We start from the raw sequence: 26,192 nt of genomic DNA, 5'->3' as shown, positions 1-26,192 counted from the left end.
TGTAGCCGTATTAGTTTAGGAGTCTGCTGTGCTTATTATTGTGCTTGCTGTAGAATATAATACCTGGATAACGAGGGCCAAGCTTTGCTGAACTCTGCTAATGTTTTTATTTTTTTAAATGCTAATTTGGTTGGAGGGGAAGGTTATTTTGAACCAAAAAAAATGGAGCATAAGAAAAATACATTAAAAGTTTTTTTTTTTTTTAATACAACAAAACAATAATAGTTATTTTTAGTTTCTTAATTTTAAGTATTTTTAAATGGTAGACATCAATAGAAATAAGCAGCAGCATGGCTAGGGTGCTTTAATCTGGATTCAAAAATATATATTTTATTTATTTATTTATTTTACAACCTTGCACAGAGTTTGATATTGGTATTAGGCTATGTGTGAATAACAAGTTCTGCTGCAATTGTGTATCTTGAATTCACAGGAATAAAAAACTATGTCCTTTCATTTACCGACACACGAGTAACAAGACACTGCACACAAATTAGAGAACCATGTAACATTATTTATTTTTCAGTTACTTTGCTTTTCTTATTAATTCCATTGTATTTACATGAAGCACAGGATACTCAGCAACGCGATGGTGACATATGTAGAGATTACTTTGTTTTCCAAATTGGACAAATAGTTGTTTTAAAACTAAAGTGTACTTATTTACGTAACATACATTCCCTGACCCATAACGTTTTTTTGCAGATAAAAAAAAAAAGTTTCGTACTTTCCGCTCAACATGATCCGCCCATTAAACGCAACATCCGCTTGTGCAGCAGCCATTTTGTCTGTTCATGCAAGCTTGTCCCGCACGTTCAATAACTGCAGTTCCCCCTTTGAAAACATAACATATGTTTAACATTTTTTTCAGCCTTTTAAACCGAATGGAAATTGAAAAAAGGTTGAAAAAACAATCGTGTATCAGAGCAATCGAAATCGTTACGCTGTATTTGTTTTGCTGTTATTGTTGCTGCTAAAGCGGTGGTTGGGGGTTGGTCAGGCATGTCCAGCGAGGAGAGCTACCTGGCCATCCTGCGCTACCTGACTGATGAACGTGAGCCCTACGCCCCGGGGACAGAGGGAAATGTCAAGCGCAAGATCCGCAAGGCGGCCGCCTGCTATGTTGTGCGGGACGGTACGCTGTACTATCAGCGGCGACAGAAAGGCCGGGAGAAGTTCGCCGAGCTGGAAGTAGTTTTGCAGGCCGGGCGGCGGAGGGGACTGATCGAGGCCGCACACATCACCGCCGGAGGAGAGCACCTCAACCGACACCAAACCTGGCATCTCATTTCGCAGAAGTACTGGTGGAGAGGTGAGTTTCGCACTTTAAATTAAAATGGTATTTATTTATGTCATCGTTTAGCTCGAATAATAAACCTACCTTAGTTAATTTAGTCAACTAGATTTTTATTTTACTGAAAATCCTAGCCTGTTAATAGTTTTTGTGTATTGTTGTCAAACACCAAGGTCATACCTCCGATTTTCAGGTTTCAGTTATATTGTACTGTCACCAATAATAATATTAATAATTATACGTATTTTTTAATTTGCCTTGGCCATCATGTAAATGGGTGGTCATCACGTGCAAATGTGTTTTGTTTTTGTTCCTGTGTGTCTGTGTTGTGTTGTGTTGTGTACCAATATTTGAAGCCATGTATTCTGGCCATTACTGTGAGTTGACAAAACATCAGATCTGATGAACATATTCAGTTATAGCAGATTGACATAGTTTTAAACAAGTTGACAAAGGCCAAGTATACATTTTGATGATGCAGAATTTATTTGTTTTCATCATTACACTATACTTTACTAACAGTTCCAGCACATACGTCATGCTTGTCGTCAGGCCTGCTGGTTACAGTGACCTTTTAAAATATTAATTTGGGACAGCTATGGGTGTAGTTTATGTCATGGTGTTTGAAGCCTGGAATACCCAATTCTAATTGCATTACAAGCAGCATGCTATTGCTAGCTCAGTGTTATGAATGAGCATGTTGTTAATAATGGTACTGTGACAGAAACACCCAAATGTGTAAAAAGACATTCAAATAAAATATATAGGCACAATCGTTATGTCAAATGAAACATTTAGCGATTATAATGTCACCTCATTTAAATGTGGACCCATGTTACAGCACATCCTCCGTCAGAGCATCTGGACTGCAGGGCAATTCTCTCAGGCCGTAGTCCAAACTCGTACTGTCGGAGTTCCTGTTCAAACTGTGGTGCTATCGATCTGCTGTCGATAGAAAGAACAGAATCAGTTTCAAATATCTTTTGGTTCTATTTTAGTGGCAGATGGAATCAAGGCATAGGTTTCTGACTGACTAGAGGTCTGATTTTCATCCTTCATGCCACACCCATATATTCTGTTGTTGCTATAATGTTGTAACTGTGGTTCTTTTTTAATCTTATTAAATAAAACACTATATTAGGACATATTTATTGGGTCACAATTTCTGAAGTGGACCAGATGGGCTGAATAGCTCCCTTGCCTCTATGACTTGCCTTAATACTTGCTTTTTTATGGAAAACACTTTATACACACTTAAATCTTTTCAGAATTGTTTTACACACAGATGTAGTCTGCACTATTAGAAATGCTCAGATGTCCCGGCATATTGCTGATACACCACCCTGTTCTGTCTGCCCCCCTCCCTTTACCTAAAGGTATATTAAAACACGTGAAAGACTATATCAAGGAATGCAGCCAATGCCAGGAAAAGCAGGATCGCACTCGGGTGTGGCCTGACTCGGTACTCCTGGATGAGTTTGGTGAGGACAGCAGAACCAAGGAGGATGATGAGGGCGAGGAGGAAGAAGAAGAGATTAGTATCTCTGAGCTGCAGACCAGTGCCAGACCCAGGCCCTCCAGAACAGCCAAGCTTGTTTCCAAGCATGAGCTGGTGTTTGTAAGTAAGCCTTGTGAGTCAGCCAAGATAAAGCTGTCATTTAATGTTTTTCACTATAACGTACGCTGATTTCTTTTATCATCGTTTAAATATGGTGCTGGTTGTAAATGGCAGTCTCTTCCCAGACCTGCCTGACTGTAGTCCCCCCCCTCCTCAAAACATTCCTTTCACAAGTCTCTGCAAATAGAACTCTGCCAGTGAAGTCTAATACACAGACGACTTGCAAATACCAACATGCAGAGAGAGGTCGTTTTTAAAAAGTGATCTCTCTGCAATGCCATCCTTTTGATTTCTCTACTTCATTGCTCTCTTTCCTCAGATATTCAGATGCTCCAACTGTGCCGTTTTGTTTTTTTTAAATATTTTTCATTTCTTTTAGGTGGACAGCAAAGGCATTGTAAAGCAGTGCTCATCGAAGCACGGGCAGGCGATGCTGGACAAGCTCAACACGCAGAGGCTCAATAATCAGTTCTGTGACATCACGTTGCTGATCGAGGGGGAGGAGTACAGGGCGCACAAGTCCGTTTTGGCAGCCTGCAGCGCCTACTTCAGTGAGCTCTTCATTGAGAAGGGAGCCATCTCCAGCCACGAGGCCGTAGTGGATCTGTCAGGTACTATGGCGTCTCTCAAAATTAAATATAATTTCCAGCTGTATGAATATAAAATTGTAGCTTGCTAAGGAAATGTTCATTTAACAAGATAGAGAGAATCCACAAAAACTATGTCCTTGAAGGAAGCAATGAATGGCAGCAGTGTGGAGTAGTGGTTAGGGCTCTGGGCTCTTGACTAGAGAGTCATTGGTTCAGTCCTAGGTGGGGGGACACTGCTGCTGTACCCTTGATTGCTCCAGTAAAAACCCAAATGTATAAATGGATAATTGTATGTAAAAATAATGTGATATCTTGTAACAGTTGTAAGTTGCCCTGGATAAGGACGTCTGCTAAGAAATAAATAATAATAATATTAATGGGATAAGAAGTAATTTCCAAATAAATAAGAAACAACTTAAATAACCCCCTACTGACCCCCCCCCAATAAATTATTATTAATAATAATAATAATAATAATAATAATAATAATAATAATAATAACCTGCATCTCTTATGTCCACCGCCCAGGCTTCAGCAAATCCAGCTTTCTTCCTTTGTTGGAGTTTGCCTACACTTCCAACCTGTGCTTCAATTTCTGCAGCATGGCTGAGATTGCCACTTTGGCACGCCACCTCCTCATGCTAGAGGTGCTGGAGATATGTGAATTTGTGCACAAACAGGTGGAGGATAAGAAGCTGACAGTCTACCAAAAGGGGGACGTGCACACCATTGTGTCCTCTGGGGTCGTGCCCGAGGAACATGAGGCGGCCCAGGCTTTTACAGAGGAGCACATAGAGCCGCAGCCCCCCCAGGAGCAGGAGGTGGAAATGTCTGGGAGCAGTGAAGAGGGGCCTTTCCTGGTGACTGTCCAGGATGATGATGACAACACCTCTGGTGGCATTATTCTTAATGGGGAGACTGTTGCTGCAGGAACCAAACTTCAAGCTGACATTCAAACCATGAGGGTAGCAGAGAGTACAACTCTAGCTGCCATAATCCAAAACACTGAGTCTCCGGCTGCGACTGAAGTCATTCAGGATGACCCCCCAGAAAAAAGCCAAGAGCCTGATGCCATTGTGATAAATATCGAGACAGCCGAGGGTGCCTCAAAAGCCGTGGTGCATTTGGAGGCCACAGCACCCCCCGTCCTAGAGGAGGAGGGGGGGGCAGAGGAAATCCAGCAGCCTATTCCGGTCCCTAAACGGAAGCGCGGCCGTCCAGCCAAGGTGAAGCAGGAGGTGATTGTGGTGGAAGAGGTGGAGACCCCGGATGTAATGGAAGTTGCAGAGGACAGTGCAGGCCTCGGTGACGGGGACGCCACAGCGGATGATACATATAAGAGCAGACTGAGGCAGCGTTCCCTGGAGGAGGGGGGCTACATCCGGCTTCACATGGGCATGGAAAACAAGCTGCAGAACAGGAAGGGGAACCCCCGCTCGGCCGTCCAGAAGGCATGGTTTTACAATCTTGTTTTTTGTGTTGTGCATTGTTGTGACAGGTGCGTCGGTAAAAAAATTAATTGTATGAGCTCCAGTTTTTATGGATCCTGGGTCCACAACCCTAATTAAAAGCAGTTCAATCACAAGTTTCTAAGTAGGTTGAAAATAAAAAATACACACTTGGTGGCCATCTGTTAGCACCAGTTGACTCTAGTTTAATTTACAGTTTGTAATAAATAGCATGCTTGGATCAGTTCACTTTATCAATGGGAGGTGGAAAAGTAAACTGGGCAGTTGTTTCTTGTTTCCCCTTGAGGGGTCTTCTTTGCAATATGTTACCCTCAATGCATGTCTCACAGAAAGTCAATTATAGTAGTTTCCATGTAGTAATTGAGGAATTGGTGTTGATCTGTAGGTGGCCCAGCGGCTAGTGAAACGGGGGCGGCTGATGCAGCCTCCCAAGAAGCAGCAAGGAGAGCAGGCTGAGTCGACTGAGGGTGAGCACATGTGCTCCGAATGTGGCATGGTCTTTCAGCGCCGATACGCCCTCATCATGCACACACTGAAGCATGAAAAATCCAGAGGTTATAAATGCACGGTATGTATGGTACACATGTTGTTTAGGAGTGATTTTAACTTTTCTTGTGATCACATGTTCTTCTTTGTTCCTTGGTACAAATAAAACAAAGGCCTTGTCAGAAGTGTATTTTGAAGAAAGAAAAAAATAACTGCCCTAAATAAACAAAATAATTTTAAATTTGAACCAAATTCTTTAAAAGTGCTAAAGTAGGCTAGCTTTGTAAACAATCAGGAATTATTAATGATTAATTATTCAATAAGGACACCGCCACATTCCCCACGTGTATTTTGAAGGGATGGAATTAACTCCATCCCTGCCAAAGTTAAATTCAAAATAATTAAAGTTCACCAAAACACACTGTGTACATGTGCAAGGCATCACAACAGTTCACATTATAATACATAAAATTACAGAAATAATAATGAAATCATGACTGATTTTTAAATAGCACTTACTATACAAGAAGATCTTACGTTGCTACACAATTTCACACTTCAGCTTCTGTAGGTTAAAAAGCGGTCTGTAGTCCCTTGTGTAAAATGTACACAGAATTGGCCATTTATCTAGTTTTTCTATAAAGTAAGAATTGGAGCATGAACTGTAATTTTCATTGAGTATGGCGAATGATACGTGGGGAGGTTTAGAGCAGGTCAGGGATGGCATGTATTTAATGGAAACAATCCAAGACATGAAGAACACGTACTGGATACTCCTCTACATATGTGAAGGATTAGCAGGTGTAGGAAAGTACTTATGATGATGTTTCTTCCATAGCTCTGTAATAAGGATTTCCAGTATGCAGCCTCCCTGCGTGCCCACTTGGCCCGACACAAGCGCAAGAGCGAGACGGCACAGCCCAGCAGCAGGGCAACCCCTGAAGCGGATGCAGAGGAAGGGGCAGCAGTGGGGAAGTCCAAGGGCCGAACTAAGAGGGAGTTTGTCTGTGATATCTGTGGGAGGACCCTGCCTAAGCTCTACTCCCTCCGTATACACATGCTGAATCACACAGGCGTCCGGCCACATACATGCAAGGTACAGCCATCGATATCTCTCTCACATTTTCAATCTCGGAAAAATATTGTAGTCTTGTCTGGTTCTGTACGTTCTTGTTCTTTTTGCCATCCACTATGCTACCAGACTTGCCCACCAGATGGCAAACTACAGAGTTCAACCAATAAAAACACTATACTGGCAGACACACTTGCCACCATTTTGCTGCTTTAATGTCTTTGCTTTAAACTCTGGCCATATCAATAATACAGACCACATGCTTTGACATAAGGTCTTTGTAATTGGTACTTAGTTGTATTTTCCTACTTAAAGTTCAATTGCAGGTGTGGTCCAGTGAACATTAACCATTTCAGTGCCATGTGTGTGACACAGTAATTATGTTTTCATTACAAAAACAGGTAAATTACACCTTCCCTTTTGGTTTTGCATTTCAGGTGTGTGGGAAGTCATTTGCCCACAAGCATAGTTTGAAAATGCACAAGGCCCTTCACGATACTTTGAAGCAGTTTCAGTGCACGTTGTGTGATAAATCCTTTGTCACCAAACGCAGCCTACAGGAGCACATGAGCATCCACACAGGTAAGAGTGCAACAGGGAGTGAAAATAATTGTATCTAAAAAGAATGTAAATGTAGCTTTGCAATTTAAAAAAAAAAAAATATATATATATATATATATATATATATATATATATATATACCACAAAGGTCTCTTCTTCAGATGTGAAGCAGTAAAACCCTTTCATTCCATTTCAGCTAAAAACCAGGGCATACGTCTACTTAGATCCCGTGATGATATCAAGCTAAATTAGACTCTGTTGATGTAACCTCATTGAGTCTGTTTGGAGGGTTTTTCTATTTCCCAGAAATGCAAACATTGGAAAACAGTAGTACTTGTCCGATAGTGCACTCATTCTCTGTGACTACAGAAGGTGTACATACATATTATTACACCTTACCGGAATACATTTTTGTTTTTAATTTGGGCACAGGAGAGTCCAAGTACCTGTGTGCTGCATGTGGGAAGTCATTCCACAGAGCCTCGGGACTGAGCAAGCACTTAAAGAGGCACCAGCCGAAGCCTGAAATCCGTGGATTCCCGTGTACTCAGTAAGTGTCATTGCAGTAACCCTAAAAAGATGAGTGCTTATCAGAATATGTGAAACCGCAGTTCATGAGTGCTTATCAGAATCTGTGACACCTCAGTTCATTAGTTACATACACTGGGGTTCGTTAGGTTGCTCTTAACAGTAGCAGATCTAAATTCTGTTCTGCCACTCTAAAATGTTTAAAACATGCTTATTGTGTACCAGGGTTAGAAAAAAAAAAATCAAACCTCCAATGATGCATGTAAAGCTCTTTAGTGTAGAACGCATTTTAATGATTTAAATTCTATTAAGATCCTCCACCACTTTGAGCACTGGAACACTGAGTGTAATGTTTTTCTACTTAACTTTTCTCCTGCAGTTTATCCTCCATAATGTCATAAATTGGTCAGACCATTGAAAACTACTTTAAAAAAGAAATCTCTATGCATTAAGTTGCATAGTTGCAATGTATTAGAAGTGGTACCATCAGTAGTGAATCAAACTCTCTTGGTAACAGATGTGATAAAAGCTTCTATGAGGCGAGAGACCTCCAGCAGCACATGAACAAGCACCTGGGCCTAAAGCCGTTCCAGTGTCAGGTGTGTGGGAAGTGCTACAGCTGGAAGAAGGACTGGTACTCCCATGTGAAGTCGCACTCTGTCTCAGAACCCTACAAGTGAGTACAACATCTGGTAAAGCTGGTTTGTGTTGTACAAACTCATGTCTCAATTAAAGAATTATAAAAATTGTAGTCTAAAGTGGAGGTAACACACATAACAGTAGCTTGAAACCTGGTTCCAGGAGACTGGGAGACCTAGTTTGAGGCAACTTTGCTATATCAAACCCAAGTCTCCCCTCATGCAGTGGCCTGAAACCTAGTCTCTAACCAGAAAGTGGCTTTGTGTTTCCTCAGCTTATGTTAACAGGTTAATAAAAAAAAGCTTAACCAGTTATCAGTTTATAAAATAATGTAATCCTGAAAACCTTGATTGACCTTGTGCAGGAGGAAATTCAGAGAGGGTTGATGGGCTGACAAAGCATTCCATATCCTCCTGGAAGCAAAACTCACAAGTCCCATTGCTTAAACTTATAAGTTTATACCACTTCGATTATTCCAGAAACACAATATTAATAACTGTGTAAACACATTCATTATTATTTATTTCTTAGCAGACTCCCTTATCCAGGGCGACTTACAGTTGTTACAAGATATAACATTATTTTTACATACAGTTACCCATTTATACAGTTGGGTTTTTACTGGAGCAATCTAGGTAAAGTACCTTGATACAGCAGCAGTGTCCCCCACCTGGGATTGAACCCACGACCCTCCGGTCAAGAGTCTAGAGCCCTAACCACTACTCCACACTGCAAATGATAGTGGCACTCAGTACTTGAGTTAAGAAAATGATTAGGAATGCGGTCTATATATAAACTGTTTCTATGGTTAATCTCCTTTTCTAATGGGTGTTCCAGGTGCAATGTGTGTGGGAAAGAGTTCTATGAGAAGGCTCTGTTCCGGAGACATGTGAAAAAGGCCACTCACGGCAAGAAGGGCAGAGTGAAGCAGAACCTGGAGCGCGAGTGCGAGCACTGTGGTAGGAAGTTCATGCAGCTCCGCGAATACAGGAGACACATGAACAACCACCAGGGTAAGAGACTGGGACAGACCACAGGTGCTTTCATTGGGTGGTGGATCACATTAGTTGGGGAACCCTTATAATGCAGGTTACTGATCATGTTATAAAGCACTCTTCATGAAAAAATGCTAAAAGTGGCAACTATATTTAGCACATGTAAAATTACTTTGGCACATATAAATGGGCAACACAATAACTCTCTTAATACTGTACTACAGGGTTCCCACGGATCCTTAAAAAGTCTTAAATTAGTTTTTCAATTTTTAAGGCCTTGAAAGGTCTTAAATATGACCGATTTTCAGTTGAAGGTCTTAAAAAGGTCTTAAATAATTTTTTCTATAAAAATAAAAAGTTCTGAAAACTGCCATGCATATCCAAGTATTAAATAAGAAACCGCCGTACCCTAAACGGTGATCGCTATCAAACGTGTTTGTAATTAAATGAAAACATACAACAAATAAACTCGAAAATATCAGCACGAACAGGCACAGTAAATGTTCAAGATTTAGATTTTGACTATAAACCGACTACACTTTTCATCACTGACTTATATTAATTTACCGAACCAAAGAAGTATTATCAGTGCACACTCGTCACGCAAAGGATTCGGTCAAATGAAGTGAAATGTAGTAAGCACATACACCAATGCAGATCATCAGAAAGTCTATGTACTACTAAAACTTGTCTAAAACTTTAGGCATTTGAATTTTTATTTTAAACGGTATTGTAAAGATGTTGCCGTCTCCTCGAGTTGATACTACTACTAGCGAGCTCAATTGTGTTGTGGGGATTTGGATTTTATGTATTAAAAAATGAATACAATATTATTCCTATTTAAAAAATACGTAGCCCGGTGATTGACACCTTCGAGGTAGAGCTGCATTTTTATCCCGAAAAATAATAAAGAGAAATGCTGTGCCCCGCAAGGTGTGGAGCCTCAAAATTGAGGAAAGGATAGTGGAGATGTGGCAGGAACACCCGTGTGTCTTTGATATAAGTGACATTTCCTATCATGATCGCTCATTGAAGGAGCAAAGATGGAGGGAAATTCCTTTGGAACTTCAGGTACCTAAGTAAATAATTGTTATAACTTGTTAACACCGAAGCGGATACTGTGTGTGGTAGTGTGTGCTCTCATTAGAATCGATTTCTACAGTCACTCGTATTCGATATCCCTTTCAAACCCCTACTGTGCTTGTATTGCTAATTTAATCGAATACGAGGAAGAGGGGTGCGCGTCTGTGTGTGTGTGTGTGTGTGTGTGTGTGTGTGTGAAATAGAGAATATAGATTACTTTGTTGCATATTTTAACCTATAACAAACTTGTAGTAGCTATTAAAGTTGTATTCTAGTCTGTTCAAAAGCCAGCACTCGCTCGTAGTACAAAATATTTATAAAAGTCTTCAAATTATTCATCTGACGACCGCTTGATGGCCAATCTCCCACGCCAATCTTTTAATCTAATCAATATTTTGTTCTAGGAACGAGTGTTGCACTTTTTGAACAGATTTGATTTTAATATTTTGGATGCACCGCGACTCGAGTTGGTTCAGAGCACAGAAGTCAATGAAATAAATATTGACATTGCTATAGCCTAATGTTGTAAATGTTATAAACCTTTTTTTTTATCACAATATTGAACATTTGTGCAGTATATGTCCCTGAAGTATAAGTTCTCATGCTGGAATTTTCAGAGTATGATATTAGCAATATCCACGGTCCTATTATACACACACAGTACTTACATATTCAAAATGCATTACTGTATGCTTTCAATTATATAGATATGAATAATGATACTGTAATATGTAATTATAATTATTTTTGGTCAGTGGTAGAAGTCCAAACACAAGCAGAAAGCTGCTGAAACCTCGTCACAGTGGGAGTGGAGCAAAAGACCTCACTTCCAGGCAGAAATTGATTTTAAAGAATCTTGAATTCTTAAAGCCATTTCTTGTGCACCGTCATAATGAAACCAGTTTGGAAGCAAGTAAAAACATTTTTTTAATAAGAATATTTTTCTAGTATTTAATGTTTATAACGTGTCAGAACGTAGGTCAAGTGAGTGCTGTTTTTTTTTTCAGCTTTGACAGCTCTTAATGTCATTTAAGATTTCATAAATATATAATTGAGTTGTTTGTTGATCAGCTGGAATGAACTGCTGCTCTATTGATTAAAGAAAGATTGAACAATAACCCTTGTGATCAACTGTTATCATTGCATTGGTACTGTATGTATTGTACTTGCATCAAAACGTTTGATTATTGTACAATTCATACAGCTTGAATAAATAATTGTTAGATGGTATTTGAACTAGTCAATTTTAGTATTTACGTTTGGTATACTTGATGTGAAAATGGGTCTTAAATTTTCTAAAGATGGGTCTTAAATTTGCTCAGCTGAGAGCTGCAGGAACCATGTACTAACGCACAATGAGATAGGGTATCTGCAGTAACCTGTACCAGAATTGGAGTAATTGTATCACTTTTATTCTTTGTTTATCTATCTTTTGCTTGTTTTGTTTTTTGCACATTCTTTTTCTTTCCCTTTCTAGACTGGACTGTTCTCTAAATTGCTGTTTTCTTTCAGGCGTCAAGCCCTTCGAGTGTCTGACGTGCGGGGTGGCGTGGGCGGACGCTCGCTCACTGAAGCGGCACGTGCGCACGCACACAGGAGAGAGGCCCTATGTGTGCCCGGTCTGTCAGGACGCCTACATTGACGCCCGCACTCTGCGCAAGCACATGACCAAGTTCCACAATGACTACATCCCTGGTAAGATCATGCTGGAGAAGGACACGCTGCAGTTTCACAACCAGGGCACACAAGTGGAGCACGCCATCAGCATCATTGCCCCCGACCTGCCTCCCGAGCTGGGGGAGCCGAGCGAGGAGCTGGTCAGCGAGGAGATTGAGACCGTCCTGGTTACTGAGGAGACCATTGAGGCCGTTGAAGCGGTGGCCGCCACTGAGGAGTGTGATGCCGTTTCCACCCTATCTGACCAGAGCATCATGCAGGTGGTCAACTACGTCCTGTCCCATCAGACAGGCCCCGCCAAGCTGCCTGAGGTTCTCCCTGAAGCCATTGAAACTGTGGAAGTGGAAGTGGCGCATGTTCCAGAGACCGAGTGATATTGAGTGATACACAGCACTCCCATTAAGCAGAATTTATGCTGGCTCCTCCAGACCCCATCTCATCTCCAGCTTGAGTTTTATGGCAAGAATGGACATATGCGTTTGTGCTTTTTTGTTTTGTTTAAGCATAAGAAATGACTTGGCATACTTAAATTGGATTTAGCCTTTTGTGTAAGGGGAAAACACCAAACCTGCTTGAAAAGGGTAGTGTTGCAATCCGTGAAAGTGTAAATAGCAAGGTGTTTTTTTATTTTAATTTTTTACTTTTGCTTTTCAAATTTGGACAGAGTACAATGACAATACTTAATGCCGCTTCGTCTAGAGGAAGTCCACCGCCTTGCCCTCCACCTTGTTTTGACTGTACCTTGTTGGCTTCCTCCTGTATATGGCTGTATCAACCACATGTTGTATGTGTGCTTAGTAATCCTGTTGAATAAATGTGTATGAATTATGGAGACCATGCACTTGTTACTAGTGTCCTAGCTTGGTAAGACCTTACAGTACCTCTTCGCAGATCAAAAACAACGTTTTCTAAATAAACCTTGAAAGATTGTAGTTGACTCTATCTGATGTAGGCCCATTACTTTATGTGGCGTTTTGCTGTAGGACCATTCCAAATTCAATAGAGAAATATTTTGATATCAAAAATATAAAGCTCTTACAGGTTTTAAAAAAAGAAAAAAAAAAGCTAATGGTGAAACAAATCCCATATTAAAAGTTAAGCTACAATTGCAATTTTTCATATATATCTCAATTGATATTTAAATTCTGGATTAATTGACAGACAATGGTATTTTAACTTCCCAGTGCTTATAACTAATCCGGTAATTAAGCCTCATTAGAAAAAAGTATCCACACAATTTATCCTAAACAGTTTATTTAACCAACACTCATTTGAGCAGTCTGAAAAACAAAAGGGGATGAGTACACACTTGAAGCATTAAAAAAAAAAGTACAGCACACAGTACATTTTCTTTACATTAAGTTTACATATCCTGTCTTACCTATTTAACAGAAACAAAATGCTACATATAATACCCAATCAGTGACGTTAAAGAAAGACCTTCATTACCAGCACAATATTGTACCTGCTCACACGTTTGGTAGTTTTACGTCAGAGTAACCTTTGTGTGATAACTAGAAATCTCAGGGTCTCATGTTAAATAAAGACTTAATTAAAAACTGTAATAATCTATGTGGTCTAACTTAACATTTTTAAAAACACACTACATTGTCACATTACATATTTTGTTTCTCAATTACATTAAATCAGATATTTGCAATTGCTGCAAGAATGGTGTACAGCATGAGCAATGTGTAGGCAGAAATACACCACAGTATCACATTAAAAACGTTGGACAGTGAAGGCTAGTGTAGTTCTTGACTGCTGAACCCTTAAAATGATTGTAGAAAGCAGAACTGCACACTATCACACCAGGTAATAACTTTCACTTCAATGAAAGCATTATCTTACAGAACTCATTTTAAGATTGTGGGTTGCTATACAGTATGAGAGGAGTTGCCTTGAAAGGGAAAAAAAGGTTTTCCTTAAGAATGTATAAGAAAGGTAATCAACCTATCAGCTACTGAACAAGGTAAGGCTTTAGTGAAAACAAACTAACCACTGCAAAGCTGTAATACAGTACTTTGTTGGCATTTTCAGTAAGTTATGTTTAGCTTTACTATCATTCTTAAAAAACAACAAAAAAAAACTGCCTGGTTCCAGAATTGTATTCAATGCAATTACACAAAATACAATGTCTCATAATTAAAATTCAGTCAAGTGGTTAAAATTTGTTGACATAAAGCAGTGACAAATACTGTAAAACAGTTTTTCCACCTGAAATGGAATCCAGCAATGAAATAATTGCTACAGAATTAGACAGTTTTTTCACAGAAACTTATTGGTAATATTTTTAGTCCCCAAATGTTCATGTATTGTTTTTAGTCAATCAATTATCATGGTACAAATTTATTATATAGTATTATGCTAGTGTATTATACTTAGTATTATACTACTCTATAAGAAAAAATGATACAGACCATTAAAGAAGACTTAACCAAAATAATTTAAGGACAGGATATTATAGTTGGTTTATTCTTTTTTTTATATTTACATTTGTTTTAATGTGATAACTCAAAACTAAAAAAACCCTCTCCCCCCACACCTCTCAAACCCAACCACACAAAAAAGTTCACAATATGTAATTTATTTATCTGGAGTCCTGTCTAGCTGTTTCTTTTGCTTCCTTTCCCAGAGTTTTTGGTGATCAGAAAAGCCATGCTTGCCCTTGTTAAATGAGTTGGGTCCTGCCGACGTAGGTGTATCCCTACAAAAAAAAAAAAATTAGATCTAGATAGTAACACCATGGCAGATCAAACAAATGATACAATTCGAATGGTTAACATACAGCTGATATGGAATAGGGAGGTCATATTATTATTATTATTATTATTATTATTATTTATTTCTTAGCTGATACCCTTATCCAGGGCAACTTACAATTGTTACAAGATATCACATTATTTTTACATACAATTACATTATTTTTTACATACAATTACCCATTTATACAGTTGGGTTTTTACTGGAGCAATCTAGGTAAAGTACCTTGCTCAAGGGTTCAGCAGCAGTGTCCCCACAGGGGATTGAACCCACGACCCTCCGGTCAAGAGTCCAATTCATTGATAATGCACTCACTGGATGGTTTTAAAATATTTCCACAAGAGTAAATGCTTATCTTCTAGCATGAAGGACTTTTACTCCAGACAACATAGCAAGTTCTGAAATGTTTACATCCAATGATTATCATTGAGGTTTATGGTCTTAGATTCCTGCACCCTTTTAATAGCGTATGCAATATGATAAATGTAACTACATCATGCCTTTGTGTGCAGTTGAGTGCGAAACATCACTATTAGGTAGTGATAGTGCGGTTGTGGGTTGAGGCAGCACAGAATCTGGAAAACTGTTCCCTGTCTTCTTATGCTTGTCATATTTTATTCAGTGTTCAGTGCAAGACGGCTAGTATAACCAGACAAGCAAGCCAGAAAACACCATGAGAGCTTCTGGCTGTTTGCATCAATGTTAGGTAAATAACATGTATGTAAGGTAAATGTATTGTTGCAGTCTGCAAGCACGGGGTCCAGAAGCTTTCCAATAACGAGAAATCACAGGCAAGATTTATTTTCTGGTGCAGTGAAAAATTCCCTTCTCTTCCATTTTAATAAATAAATAAATAAATAAAATCAACTTAATTCTGCCTTTAAAATAAAGTGGTGAAACAATAGAACACAGCTCTGTCACAGTTGAAACCAAGTTTCTTTCTTTTTGTGTGTCATACCTGCCGATGTTTTTCATCCTCATTTTTGCTTCTGGTGGCATCTCTTCCGGTTCACTCTGAGGGGAAAAATAAAAAAAAACAGAACACAATTAACCTCTTCTCTAGAGTGGAGTGGAGGGTGGAGACTTCTGGTGCCTATTAAATACCACTGGTAGGACAGGTATCAAAATACCCAAACTATCACCATAGCTGGCACCAATTAATTATTTGTGGAATAACATGAAAACTATTCCAATTTGACCTTGGCTTTGGAAACAAGTTGGTAAAACATTTAACAATATATGGCAGCAGTCCTGATATCCAGAGTCTCTGGAATTCTTTATGCACACGGGGGGAATTGAGACAAATACTGCTTTGTGAAATCTCAACACTTATCCAAACAAATTGACATCACAAGTTCCTTGACCATTTTTTCTAGTAATCATTAAATACTTCTTACTTACATCTTCATCCTCGTTGAAAACTGCTGCTACTGCAGGTATCTTCACAGGCAGAACTGGAGCTGCCTCTTTTGGTTTCTAGAATTTCACATTAAAAAAAAAAAAAAAAAAATTCCATTAATAAAAAAGCCCTGCTGGATCCATCAACTAAAACATTCACACCGACCCACAACTCCATAGGCAAATCCCTCCATCACTGCACTTCTAAAATTAAAGTATCCCTGTTCCTTGCCTTGATTTAATGGCTCCCATCTCCCAATGATTATACCAATTATTAAGATGGTTAGGTGGAATTTATGGAAAGGTTTCTGTGGATCGTTCAAAACAAAACTATTAGCTCTGAAGGATCTCAATCATTACCACAAAATACCCCCTCCCTTCTGCACTCACTACCCTACAGCTCATAAAATGTATGACACAATATAAAGTTATCCCTGACAAATTCAAACTATATTCAAAATAGGTAGCCAAATAGAAAGAACTTAAACCTTTTTTGTCCCTTGTAAGCATGCAAAAGCAACGGGAAATGAAAAAGCATGACTTACACTGGCTCCCAGTTTGATAGAGATAGGGGCTGGCTTCTTGATCAGCTGACTGCCTGATGGGAATGCTATTTTAGAGACTTTGGCCGGTGCCGGCTGTGAGTTGGAGTCCCCGGCTGCCTCTTTGGCAGACCGCTTGTCCGCGTTCCGGCCTGCGCTCCCCCCTCCATTGCTGGAAGAGACAGTCTTAGCTTTCACACCTTTGCCTCCCTTCTCTTCGGGTCCTGGTGGAGTCGAAACAACTTACCAAGATGAGCTACTTTATACCGAGCAGGGGAGCCGAAGCAGCAACTTCATAAAGTACCCGTTATAGGGAGGATCTCTGTGCAGCCTTTGCCCTTACTGACTCAGCTGGCTTGTCCACTGTTTGCTAGATACAGTAGATAATACAGCAGCAGCTAAGAACATGTTCCACAGCAAAAGTGAGCAGCAAAAGGTTAAATCTAAAAACATAGATGAGGTTGACTCGGCTAGTAACGTCAAGCCCCACTAACAGGTATGAATTATTAGGACTACAGCATAATTGCTGGCTGCACAATACAGCCACGCTCCAGTAACTGGGCTGTGATTCCAATGACAAAAGATATAACTTGGCCCAGAAACTCTTGAAAATGCAACAATGTACTTCCTTGTAAGGCCCTGGAGGTTTGTCTTTATTTTTAACTTGCACCTGCGCATTGAGCACTTCAAATGGCATGCCCTGAAAAAAAGAAACGAGAGCTTGGCCTTCCTAGGATCCCACTTCCCAATAACATGCATTAGAGTAAAACATACTTTAACATAGTTACTTAATACAATTTACATTAAACAGTATTCCTCTTTTACGAATACCTTTAAAATAACTTAATAAAAAAAGTACACATTGCTTTGAAAGAAACAGTGCTGAAAACTTAAAACCACCTACCTGTTCAAAAGAGCAAATTATAACAAGATGGTTGTTGTGAAGACAAAATAATCCACAGATGCTTAATGCATGGTTATCGGTTTGAAATGTGGATGGAGGTTACAGCAAATGTCGCTGCACAATTTGGATTACAACCATGTTGAGACTCAGAGGGGCTAAATGTTGTTACTGTTACTGAATGGTGATGATCGCAATCCTTTGTGTGAAGCCGCAGTGTTTGTACTAGTAAAGTCAAACGCCTATCCCTGCACCTCCACACAGAGTATCAGAACTAATCTGACAGTCTAGGATGAGGGAGCCCACAGCTTTCAAGCACGGGGAGTTGCTCAAGCCTGAATTTAACAGATCACCAATGGTGACCACAAAGAACTTCATAGCTGTGCAAGCTAGCAAGGCAAGGTTATATGAACTCTTGTCTAATATATTATATCATACTCTGCTGGAGATAATGGTATCTATTTGAACAGCTGGGGAAAACCCTTTGGACTACACCTTATTCATACTTCTTGTTTGATGCATGCATACACACACACACACACACACACATATCTATCTATATCTCTCTCTCTCTATATATATATCTATATCATTATAGATATATATAGACACACACACACACGTACGTATACAAATCTGTTGAGATACTAAAACACATAGAAATGTGGTTGCAAATCCCTTTAAAACCCATTGAAAAAAACTATATAGCATCATTCAGAAGGCCTTAACAAACTGTTTATTGTGGTCGTTGAAACAAAAACGAACTTCATTAACCGCGGGTAGTCTTTCCAGTTAAGATTAACTAAATTTACTCCAGTCTATTATCTAATCACTTTTCCATTTAATAACGAAAACACATATTCTAATCGTGATATATTAATATAGGTCACCATTTGTATCCGATTTTTTAAGTGCTGTACAAATAATCATTTAGAGAGTGCATATTTAATAAAAAATATTGTTTACAAAATATATCTAATATAAGGCAGAGTTAAGTTATATTATGCCAGCAGAATGTCGGTAAACATAGTTGTTATTCTGCGCCTCATGAATAAGTGAGACGTGTTTGTTGTGCGCCCCAGTACCGTACAATTAAACTTAAATAAATCAACACAGCAATATGTATATATGCACAACGTGCATAAATACATATTGCATAATAAATATAACCCAAGTTTGTCATAATAAAACCAAATGAAATATCAAGTAGATGATAACTGCTACCGGGCCTGGTTACGCACACGGCCGTAAATGAATATGTTCTATTATAATGACATACAACATTACTTTGCCTAAATGCCTTCGTTTCAGATTCTTTATGCCTCACTTTTCTTTTTTTCATAATGTCATTTTAACAACAAATAAAATACTTATTTTCACCTCCGTCATTCAAAACATTTTCGTCAGTCTGCTTCTCATCCGCCATCTTCCTTAACAAAAAAAACTCAGTCATATCACTCCGCCCCCACTCCTCCTTCACTAGACGGAGCGTCATCAATTACGGTTGTTCTGTCTGATGGAAAAAAAAAGCCAGAAATTAATGAATAACTACGGAAATATTATAATGAAATACATATGTTTATGTTGATATAAAAGCCTAATCAGTTTAATGTGGTTGCTGGTGGATAGAGCCTATTGAATTTAGATTGATTAGTCATTTTATCTAAAGTGTTATATGTAATAATAATATACAAAAAAAAAAGTATATCTGCATTAATGTAAAAAAAACAAAAAAAAAACAGCAAAATATGCCAAGATTTTCAGCTGGCGTGAAGAGATGCAGTAGGGAAATAAATTAGAATGCTTTTGCTTAGCTTTCACACCTTTAAAGTATCATGTTACATGAGTATCCTGCAGATTATTTTATGTTTATGAAAAACAGTTTAGAGAGTCAAGAGTGGTGATGATATTGTTTTAATAAAAATAAGAATACAAATAAACTGTGCGGTGGGTCTGGGGTATGTTGCTAAAAAAATACTGATATTGAGTGTGGGTGGGTTGTGCAGTTTCAAATCCCTGTATGTCGATTTAGGCTGGGGATCCTTAGGGAATGCTTCACTAGCCTTTGTGCCCCCTGTAGGCTGGAGTCAATCTGCCTCCCTGAACCACAGCACCCTCTACTGGTTGGGCTGAAACCAGAAGCTGAACTGTTGGCTCCTGTGTTCTGCTAGACATTTTGTTTTATTTTTAAAGCCGAGAGACAGTGGTGCAGCTCAGTCCTGAACTGAAAACCTGCTACCATTCAGTGGGCTTCTCTCAAGCAGAGACAGTCATGAACAATGGTGTGGTGGTCTTGTGATTTGGACAATTATCTACTGGGGAAGTTGAGAGACCACCATCGTCGTAATCAGTTCCTTTGTTGTGGTTAATGGGAGGAAACAAGGACGGTGGAAATGTGAGTGGAGTCTTTTCCTATTTGATGAACTGTCTGTGTTTGTTTTGTCAGACGGCTAGTACGAAGCCTGGAGCTGCAGCATGAAGCCAGCATTAAGCCCGGACCTGTATATATACACCACCAGTGCTGATAGCACCGCACCTGCACAAACAGCACCTACAGTCTGGAGACGTGATTTTGTGTCTATGTTGCGTGTTTGTGTTTGGATTATTATTTCGGGACTGCAACCCTTTTTGTTTATGTTGGCAATACCCATTGCTGGATAGAGCCAGCCTTATTATTTAACCGTCTCAAACCAGGGAAAAAGAAAGATTAAAAGTACTGTTTGAACCGTATCTTTGTGTCTGTCGTTGTTGAAGCACCTACATCCCGTGTACACCTGAGCACTGCAGATCACTCGTTCACAAACTAGTATTTCTTCAGTGTGCAGTTATTCATGTTTATGTATTTTGTTCTTTATGATTTATATGGTTTAGCCTTCATGTTAAATCATGTTGAGACACCAGCTTCCTAAGTTTAAAGGGGTAGTGAGCCATAGGATTTTATTAATGGTTACAGAAAACATCAGGCTATTAAATGTTTTCAGCAAAACAAAAAGACAATTTGGGGGTGAAAATAAAGTACTTTAATGATTTGCTTCCCTGGGCTACAGCAGATTGAGGCCATAGTGACAGTATGCAAGGTGGAAACTTGTGCATGTGCAATTGAAATTACTACTAAGGAATAATAAAACGGAACTCCAATAATCTCTGGTGCACAGAATAGAAAACAGTAGAATACTGTAGCAGAGCAAGGCTTATTTTTATAATGATTACAGTTCCACTGAAACTTTACAATGCCACAAGTGTTTACAAAAGCAAATGTAATTTTTAGGATGTCCTCAATCAAAATAATTTGCTTTAATCATAGAGCAACTTGAATGTTAGCCATGGGCATAACACTGGTGTGTGACGGGACACAATCTGTACCGTTTTGATACCTTCTGTATGCTCTGTAAGGAAATCTCTGTAGGTTTGATTAGATAACTGGCTGAATTATCACATTCAAGTAATTAACTCTTGAGAATGTGTCTAGATTGTTTGAGCAAATAGCAACAGATGGGAATGTAGCTCTAGTGTGCTAACCCACTACTATTTTGAGTTCCAACAGAGATAGCGAGGAGGTTTTCTGCCTGAGAATGCTGACAGGTCAGCCAATCCCTGAAAGGTACACTGTGAAGTACCCACAATCTTCATATGGAAATGTATCAACAGTTCACTTACCAAGAAGAGAACAGAATAGGTTTTCTTGGAAAGAGAAAGATCTCTTTATTTATGCAAGGATATATGGTTTTTTTTTGGTGTTCAATGCTGTAGTTTTTTTTATTTTGTTCTTTATGGATTGTCAACATTATATCCCAGAGTTTTACGCTACTTTTGTTCTAGTGCATGGGTTTTTCTAAAAGGAGTAAGTGGAAATAAACTACTTAGGGTGCACATAAGTTAGCCTATAGTCTATTGAAAACTGTGGAACGATTTTCCAACATTTGCCTTGTTGAGTTTTAATAAAACACTTAATCCAGGAAGGGGAGTCCTGATAGCAAATGAAAACAAACCTGGTTATTGCCTGGAAAACCTGTGAAGTCTCATCAATAGTGAACTGATTCAATGAGGAGGCATATTTCTCAGAAACCTGGATACCCTTTGATGGAAATACACACTTCCAAATCGTTCAGCCCTCTAAAATTAACATTTATTTATGCATCAAATCATTTTGGCCAACATGTACATCTTGATCTGCAATGCAACAGTTCAGCAAGTTTATTAAGTTCAGTCTTCCTCTTCCCACCAATTCTTTTTCCCCTTGGATTTGCCGGCAGTTTCCCCTGACCTGCTGTCCTTAAGAAGTGTCTGTTGCATTTTGGGATTAAAGGCCTGATGCCTGACGAAAGCAGCTTGTGTTCTGCTGTTGTCCCTGCGAGCCTCCGCTTTCCCCCAGTGCTTGTGTTCACTTTGCTGCGGCTTGTAAAACCCTTCGTGTTTCCTACTGGGAACAAAGCGCAGAGCCTTCTCCCAGCTCCCAGTGTCTTTGATCGTCAGTAGAATACGAATCACCTGGTCCAGGGTCAGATTTTTGGCCCCCGAATCCCAGAGTAGGTACTCGTCCAATGGGAGCCGGGCAGTGGCTAGATTGAGCCGCTTGGCATTAGCCAGGGAAAGGCCGGTCTGGATGGACTTATCCACCATGGCCCCTACAATGTAGACCTTATCATGGTCGAAAGTCTTTAGCACGTGGGGCGAGTCTGCTGTCAGGTAGACCAGCTTTTCCCTGGGAAACACTTCCTGGTGTGGCCGGTCTGTGGCGCTCACAAGCAGTCTGTCCCAGGCCCCGCTGTAGCGTTTGATAAGTTCCTTGTGATAGGCAGCCTCCACCTTCAAGTTGCAGAAGTGGAGGTGGAAAGGGTCCAGGGCCCTCCGGTTCCAGCCTTCGCACTCCAAGAGCTGGGAGACTGTGTTCTCGATCTCTCTGCGGGTCATATAGCGGTCGTAGCTCATGTCGAACACCAGGGACTGTCCAAACTGCATGGCCTGGGCCGCCCTCCAGTTGTAGAGGGCGTCTATGGAGCGCTGCCAGAACTGGAGCAGGAAGGTGTTCTTCATGCGGCTCCCGTCCTCTTCCTCATCCTCCCCACTGCCCTTAGCATCCTCAGCTCTCTCCTGCTTCTTTTTCTCCTGCTTCTTTTTGCGTGCCTTCTTGTGGCCCTCTTTGAGGGCAAGGTACTTCAGGTACTTCTTTCTGGATGACTTGGTAGACAGTTCCTCCAGGGTCTGCAGCTCCTCCTCTGTCATGTTTTCCGGGACCAGCTTGCCAGCCTGTCGCCACATCTCCACCAGATCCCGCATTGCACCCAGAGGGGAGGCCTCCGCGCTTTCCTCTGCTTGTGTCACCACTGCGCTGTCGTCTCCAGACTTCATCACTGATTTCCAGAGGTCCAGGTCCAGTTTGTCAGTGCTTGGCTGGGAAGCTTCTTTCCTCAAACGCTGGGCTGTGGACAGAGCACGGCAAGGCGGTGAAGAAGACAACAGCAGGGTTTTGAGGCAGCGCGTCATCAGCCAGCTCCCCTCCCTCTGCGTGAGGACTGGTGTCTGTGTAATGCACTGCCTCCGGAGAACGTTCACGAGTTGCGTGTTTAGGAACCTCATTATGCACTTGTTCTGAAATCAAAAAGCTAGACAAAAAAAAGAGAGAAATGTGCTCATCGTTTTTTGACAAACGTGTTAATTTTTTGGCAAATACATTGTACATCTTTAAGTTTTTTCATTATAACTTTATGAAATGACCAACATCACACCTACAAAGTAACTAAGTGTAAGCAGATGCCACAATCACAGCTAAATTGCTTTTTTTTTTTTTTTTTTTAATCGAACTGCCTTTCTGCTGGGAGCGAGATTTTTTTGTTGTTGCAGAGAATCGTGAAGTAAGATATCTGTGGTCCTGTTTTCTGCAGTGGGAGCTATAGTTCCGTTGTGCAATTATTCTGATGCAGTATTATTTTAAACAAGTATACCTGGATTTAGAGACATATCAACAACACGATTAGATGTGTATAGTCTCTCCTGACCGAGAACATATAACTGTCAACTGAAGACACCAGGTGCAACATGATGTCCAAACAGAGCACCACCAGGAAAACGCTACAAGTACCGAAAACACTGATTTGTACTGTAACTTAACAGGAAAATAATTCCTGATTGAATAAGTACTGAATCAATGACAGCAAATCCTTGCATAACAACAGTTCCACTGCGGTATTTACTAGTTTCATTAAAGTCCTGTTTGTTATTAAATAATAAATTGCAATTGGGGTTTCATTCACAACAGTGATACGCTTACCTTTGTTTGGTAGATTACACTGATTCTGAATACTGACGACTTGCTGCATCCATGCTGTCAGCTCCACGAAAAGGTCATAATGATTATTGTGTAACCCGAATTACGTTCCCCCAAACTAAAGGAATCTGACACCGACGGAACTCTTGGTGTCAAGAGGTGCTTAATCACAGGATAAGTTAATTATACATCAAATATCTTCAGAACCTCGTGTTGTTTTACCCTCATAATTTAAATTAAATGAACTCACAAAATATGCTAACAATGAAAAATAAAGTAAAAAGAACTGTGTTTCCTGCGGGAATGTCTTTTACAACGGTAAACGTATTGCTTCCGGGTTTTGAAGAGGCGTGTAAACACTGAATGTGACGCTTGTTTGTAATTGTCCTCTTTATAACACATTTGGATATATGTATATATGTGTGTGTGTTGAGTGACATGAGTTTGTTTCTGCCTAAGCTGTCCTGTAAAAAGGAAGTCGATGAGGTGATAAAGAGTGTTGCAGAGAAAGTTTTGGTTCTGAGGTTCGGGAGAGATGAAGATTCCGTCTGTATGGAGCTGGATGAGATTGTAAGCGTTTTAATCACTTTAATCAAACGCACGATACAGTACATATTAAAAGCCATGACATTAAAATGACTAGACTCAACTCCGCTTGAACAGCACATGCACTTTGTATTTACCTTAAGAAATGATGTTTATATATCTAAAGGCAAGACAATGATTTAATTAAAATTGCCACATCAATCTGTTTTTGTCCCCAAAGCTTTCAAAGACATTCCACGACCTGAGTAAAATGGCTGGCATCTACCTGGTCGACGTAAACAAGGTACCAGTGTATACCCATTACTTTGACATCAGCTACATTCCTTCCACTGTATTTTTCTTCAACGGACAGCACATGAAAGTAGATTATGGGTAAGTATATTTTTTCCTTCAGATTATGATGTATAAATGTATTCATAAAGCAACAAGCAAAAGGTGGAGAGAAGAAACTCTGCAGATGCACAGATGGAAATCAGACTCCCACTGCATAGCAGTTTGATCCAGTCTTGGTTTTACTACGAGTTTAATAAGACACACCTGTAGTGAAACCTGGAATGGGTGAAAGTGCTATGCAATAGGTATCATATTTCCGTGACATGTTTACTTTTATGATGTAACTCTGTGAGTTGAATATGCAGGGATTTTTGTTTATCATGCCACTCTTTACTGTGTCTTAAGTTTCTGAGTTACAGCTTGTTGACCGTCTCGTTTGCTCCCTTAGGTCTCCAGACCATACAAAGTTTGTTGGAAGTTTTAAAACCAAACAAGACTTTATTGACCTAATTGAGGTAATTTACCGTGGGGCCATGCGAGGGAAAATGATAGTGCGAAGCCCAATCGACCCGAGGAACGTTCCCAAATATGACCTCCTCTATCAAGGAATATAGGTGCCAGGGGGCTAAACTTAATCAGATTGGACCAGAAGGACTGCCGAGTTTGAAAGACAGCACTTCTTTGAGGGGGAAACGACAAGTGGAGAAACATACAATAAAGAAATGCAATCTGGAGACCTTCTGACTGCCCAGACCAGTTTAGTGGTTGTTTTCTAGCTGTTTGCTTGGACTGTGTAAATGCAGTGTAATGGCTGGTTTAATCTTTTGAGTACTAAAGCTGCTGTGTCTCACATCTATACCATTTTACACTAAAATCCTTGTAATCCCTTGTCATACACCAGGAGGCACATGTGGCTTAATAAAGGGGATCCTCTTTTTTTCCCCCCAAACTGTGTTTTTGTTACACTGACAAGATTGTCCACAGCTGATATTTACAAAATGGTAACAAGTACCCAACAAAGTGATGTGTTGAATGCTTTGAAATATTATTATTATTTGTTCATTTAGCAGACGCCTTTATCCAAGGCGACTTACAGAGACTAGGGTGTGTGAACTATGCATCAGCTGCAGAGTCACTTACAATTACGTCTCACCCGAAAGACGGAGCACAAGGAGGTTAAGTGACTTGCACGGGGTCACACAATGAGTCAGTGGCCGAGGTGGGATACAGTTCCAATACATTTGTTTCTCCTAGTAATGGTAAGAGGATCAGTGTGAATAAAATGTTTTGCGGGATGTTACAATAACCTGTGACTTGTTTAAAAGTAATAATAAAAATAACTGAACATCAGTTTGTTGTCATTGTGTTGAATGTAATGTGTGGTCTCGCAATACAGTTTGTAAGAAAAAGAAACATTAAAAGCTTTGATTAGAAGACATTTTTTGTTTCAGACAAATGGAGATTTAGTCTGGTTAAAAATTATAATCAGACC

General features: G+C 39.8%; 4 protein-coding genes across 4 annotated transcripts; 2 read left to right on the top strand and 2 right to left on the bottom strand.

The window, feature by feature from the left end:
- Window positions 1–759: 759 nt before the first annotated feature.
- On the top strand, window positions 760–12,849 carry LOC117406898 (zinc finger and BTB domain-containing protein 11-like). The gene is made up of 11 exons (XM_034011286.3): window positions 760–1,312; window positions 2,671–2,912; window positions 3,292–3,523; window positions 4,031–4,953; window positions 5,357–5,539; window positions 6,296–6,553; window positions 6,967–7,111; window positions 7,523–7,640; window positions 8,136–8,294; window positions 9,095–9,270; window positions 11,848–12,849. Exons 1-11 carry the CDS (start codon window positions 1,003–1,005, stop codon window positions 12,384–12,386), a joined length of 3,285 nt encoding a protein of 1,094 aa, XP_033867177.3. The 5' UTR covers window positions 760–1,002; the 3' UTR covers window positions 12,387–12,849.
- A 400-nt stretch (window positions 12,850–13,249) lies between these two features.
- On the bottom strand, window positions 13,250–19,115 carry LOC117406899 (PEST proteolytic signal-containing nuclear protein-like). The gene is made up of 5 exons (XM_034011287.2): window positions 18,997–19,115; window positions 16,719–16,939; window positions 16,177–16,251; window positions 15,734–15,789; window positions 13,250–14,719 (listed from the first exon to the last, which is right to left on the bottom strand). The coding sequence occupies exons 1-5, from the start codon at window positions 19,109–19,111 to the stop codon at window positions 14,599–14,601; spliced, it is 588 nt and encodes a 195-aa protein (XP_033867178.2). The 5' UTR covers window positions 19,112–19,115; the 3' UTR covers window positions 13,250–14,598.
- Window positions 19,116–20,900: 1,785 nt separating this feature from the next.
- Window positions 20,901–24,126, bottom strand: LOC117406922 (tRNA methyltransferase 10 homolog C-like). The gene is made up of 2 exons (XM_034011338.3): window positions 23,885–24,126; window positions 20,901–23,219 (listed from the first exon to the last, which is right to left on the bottom strand). Exon 2 carries the CDS (start codon window positions 23,191–23,193, stop codon window positions 21,820–21,822), a length of 1,374 nt encoding a protein of 457 aa, XP_033867229.3. The 5' UTR covers window positions 23,194–23,219; window positions 23,885–24,126; the 3' UTR covers window positions 20,901–21,819.
- An 86-nt stretch (window positions 24,127–24,212) lies between these two features.
- Window positions 24,213–26,050, top strand: LOC117407462 (thioredoxin-like protein 4B). Its single transcript, XM_034012527.3, has 3 exons — window positions 24,213–24,451; window positions 24,648–24,799; window positions 25,149–26,050. Exons 1-3 carry the CDS (start codon window positions 24,320–24,322, stop codon window positions 25,312–25,314), a joined length of 450 nt encoding a protein of 149 aa, XP_033868418.3. The 5' UTR covers window positions 24,213–24,319; the 3' UTR covers window positions 25,315–26,050.
- Window positions 26,051–26,192: the final 142 nt, after the last annotated feature.

This window comes from Acipenser ruthenus, chromosome 8, assembly GCF_902713425.1.
Source record: "Acipenser ruthenus chromosome 8, fAciRut3.2 maternal haplotype, whole genome shotgun sequence".
Classification (NCBI taxonomy): Eukaryota; Metazoa; Chordata; class Actinopteri; order Acipenseriformes; family Acipenseridae; genus Acipenser; species Acipenser ruthenus.
This window is presented reverse-complemented; position numbering and strand designations above follow the sequence as displayed.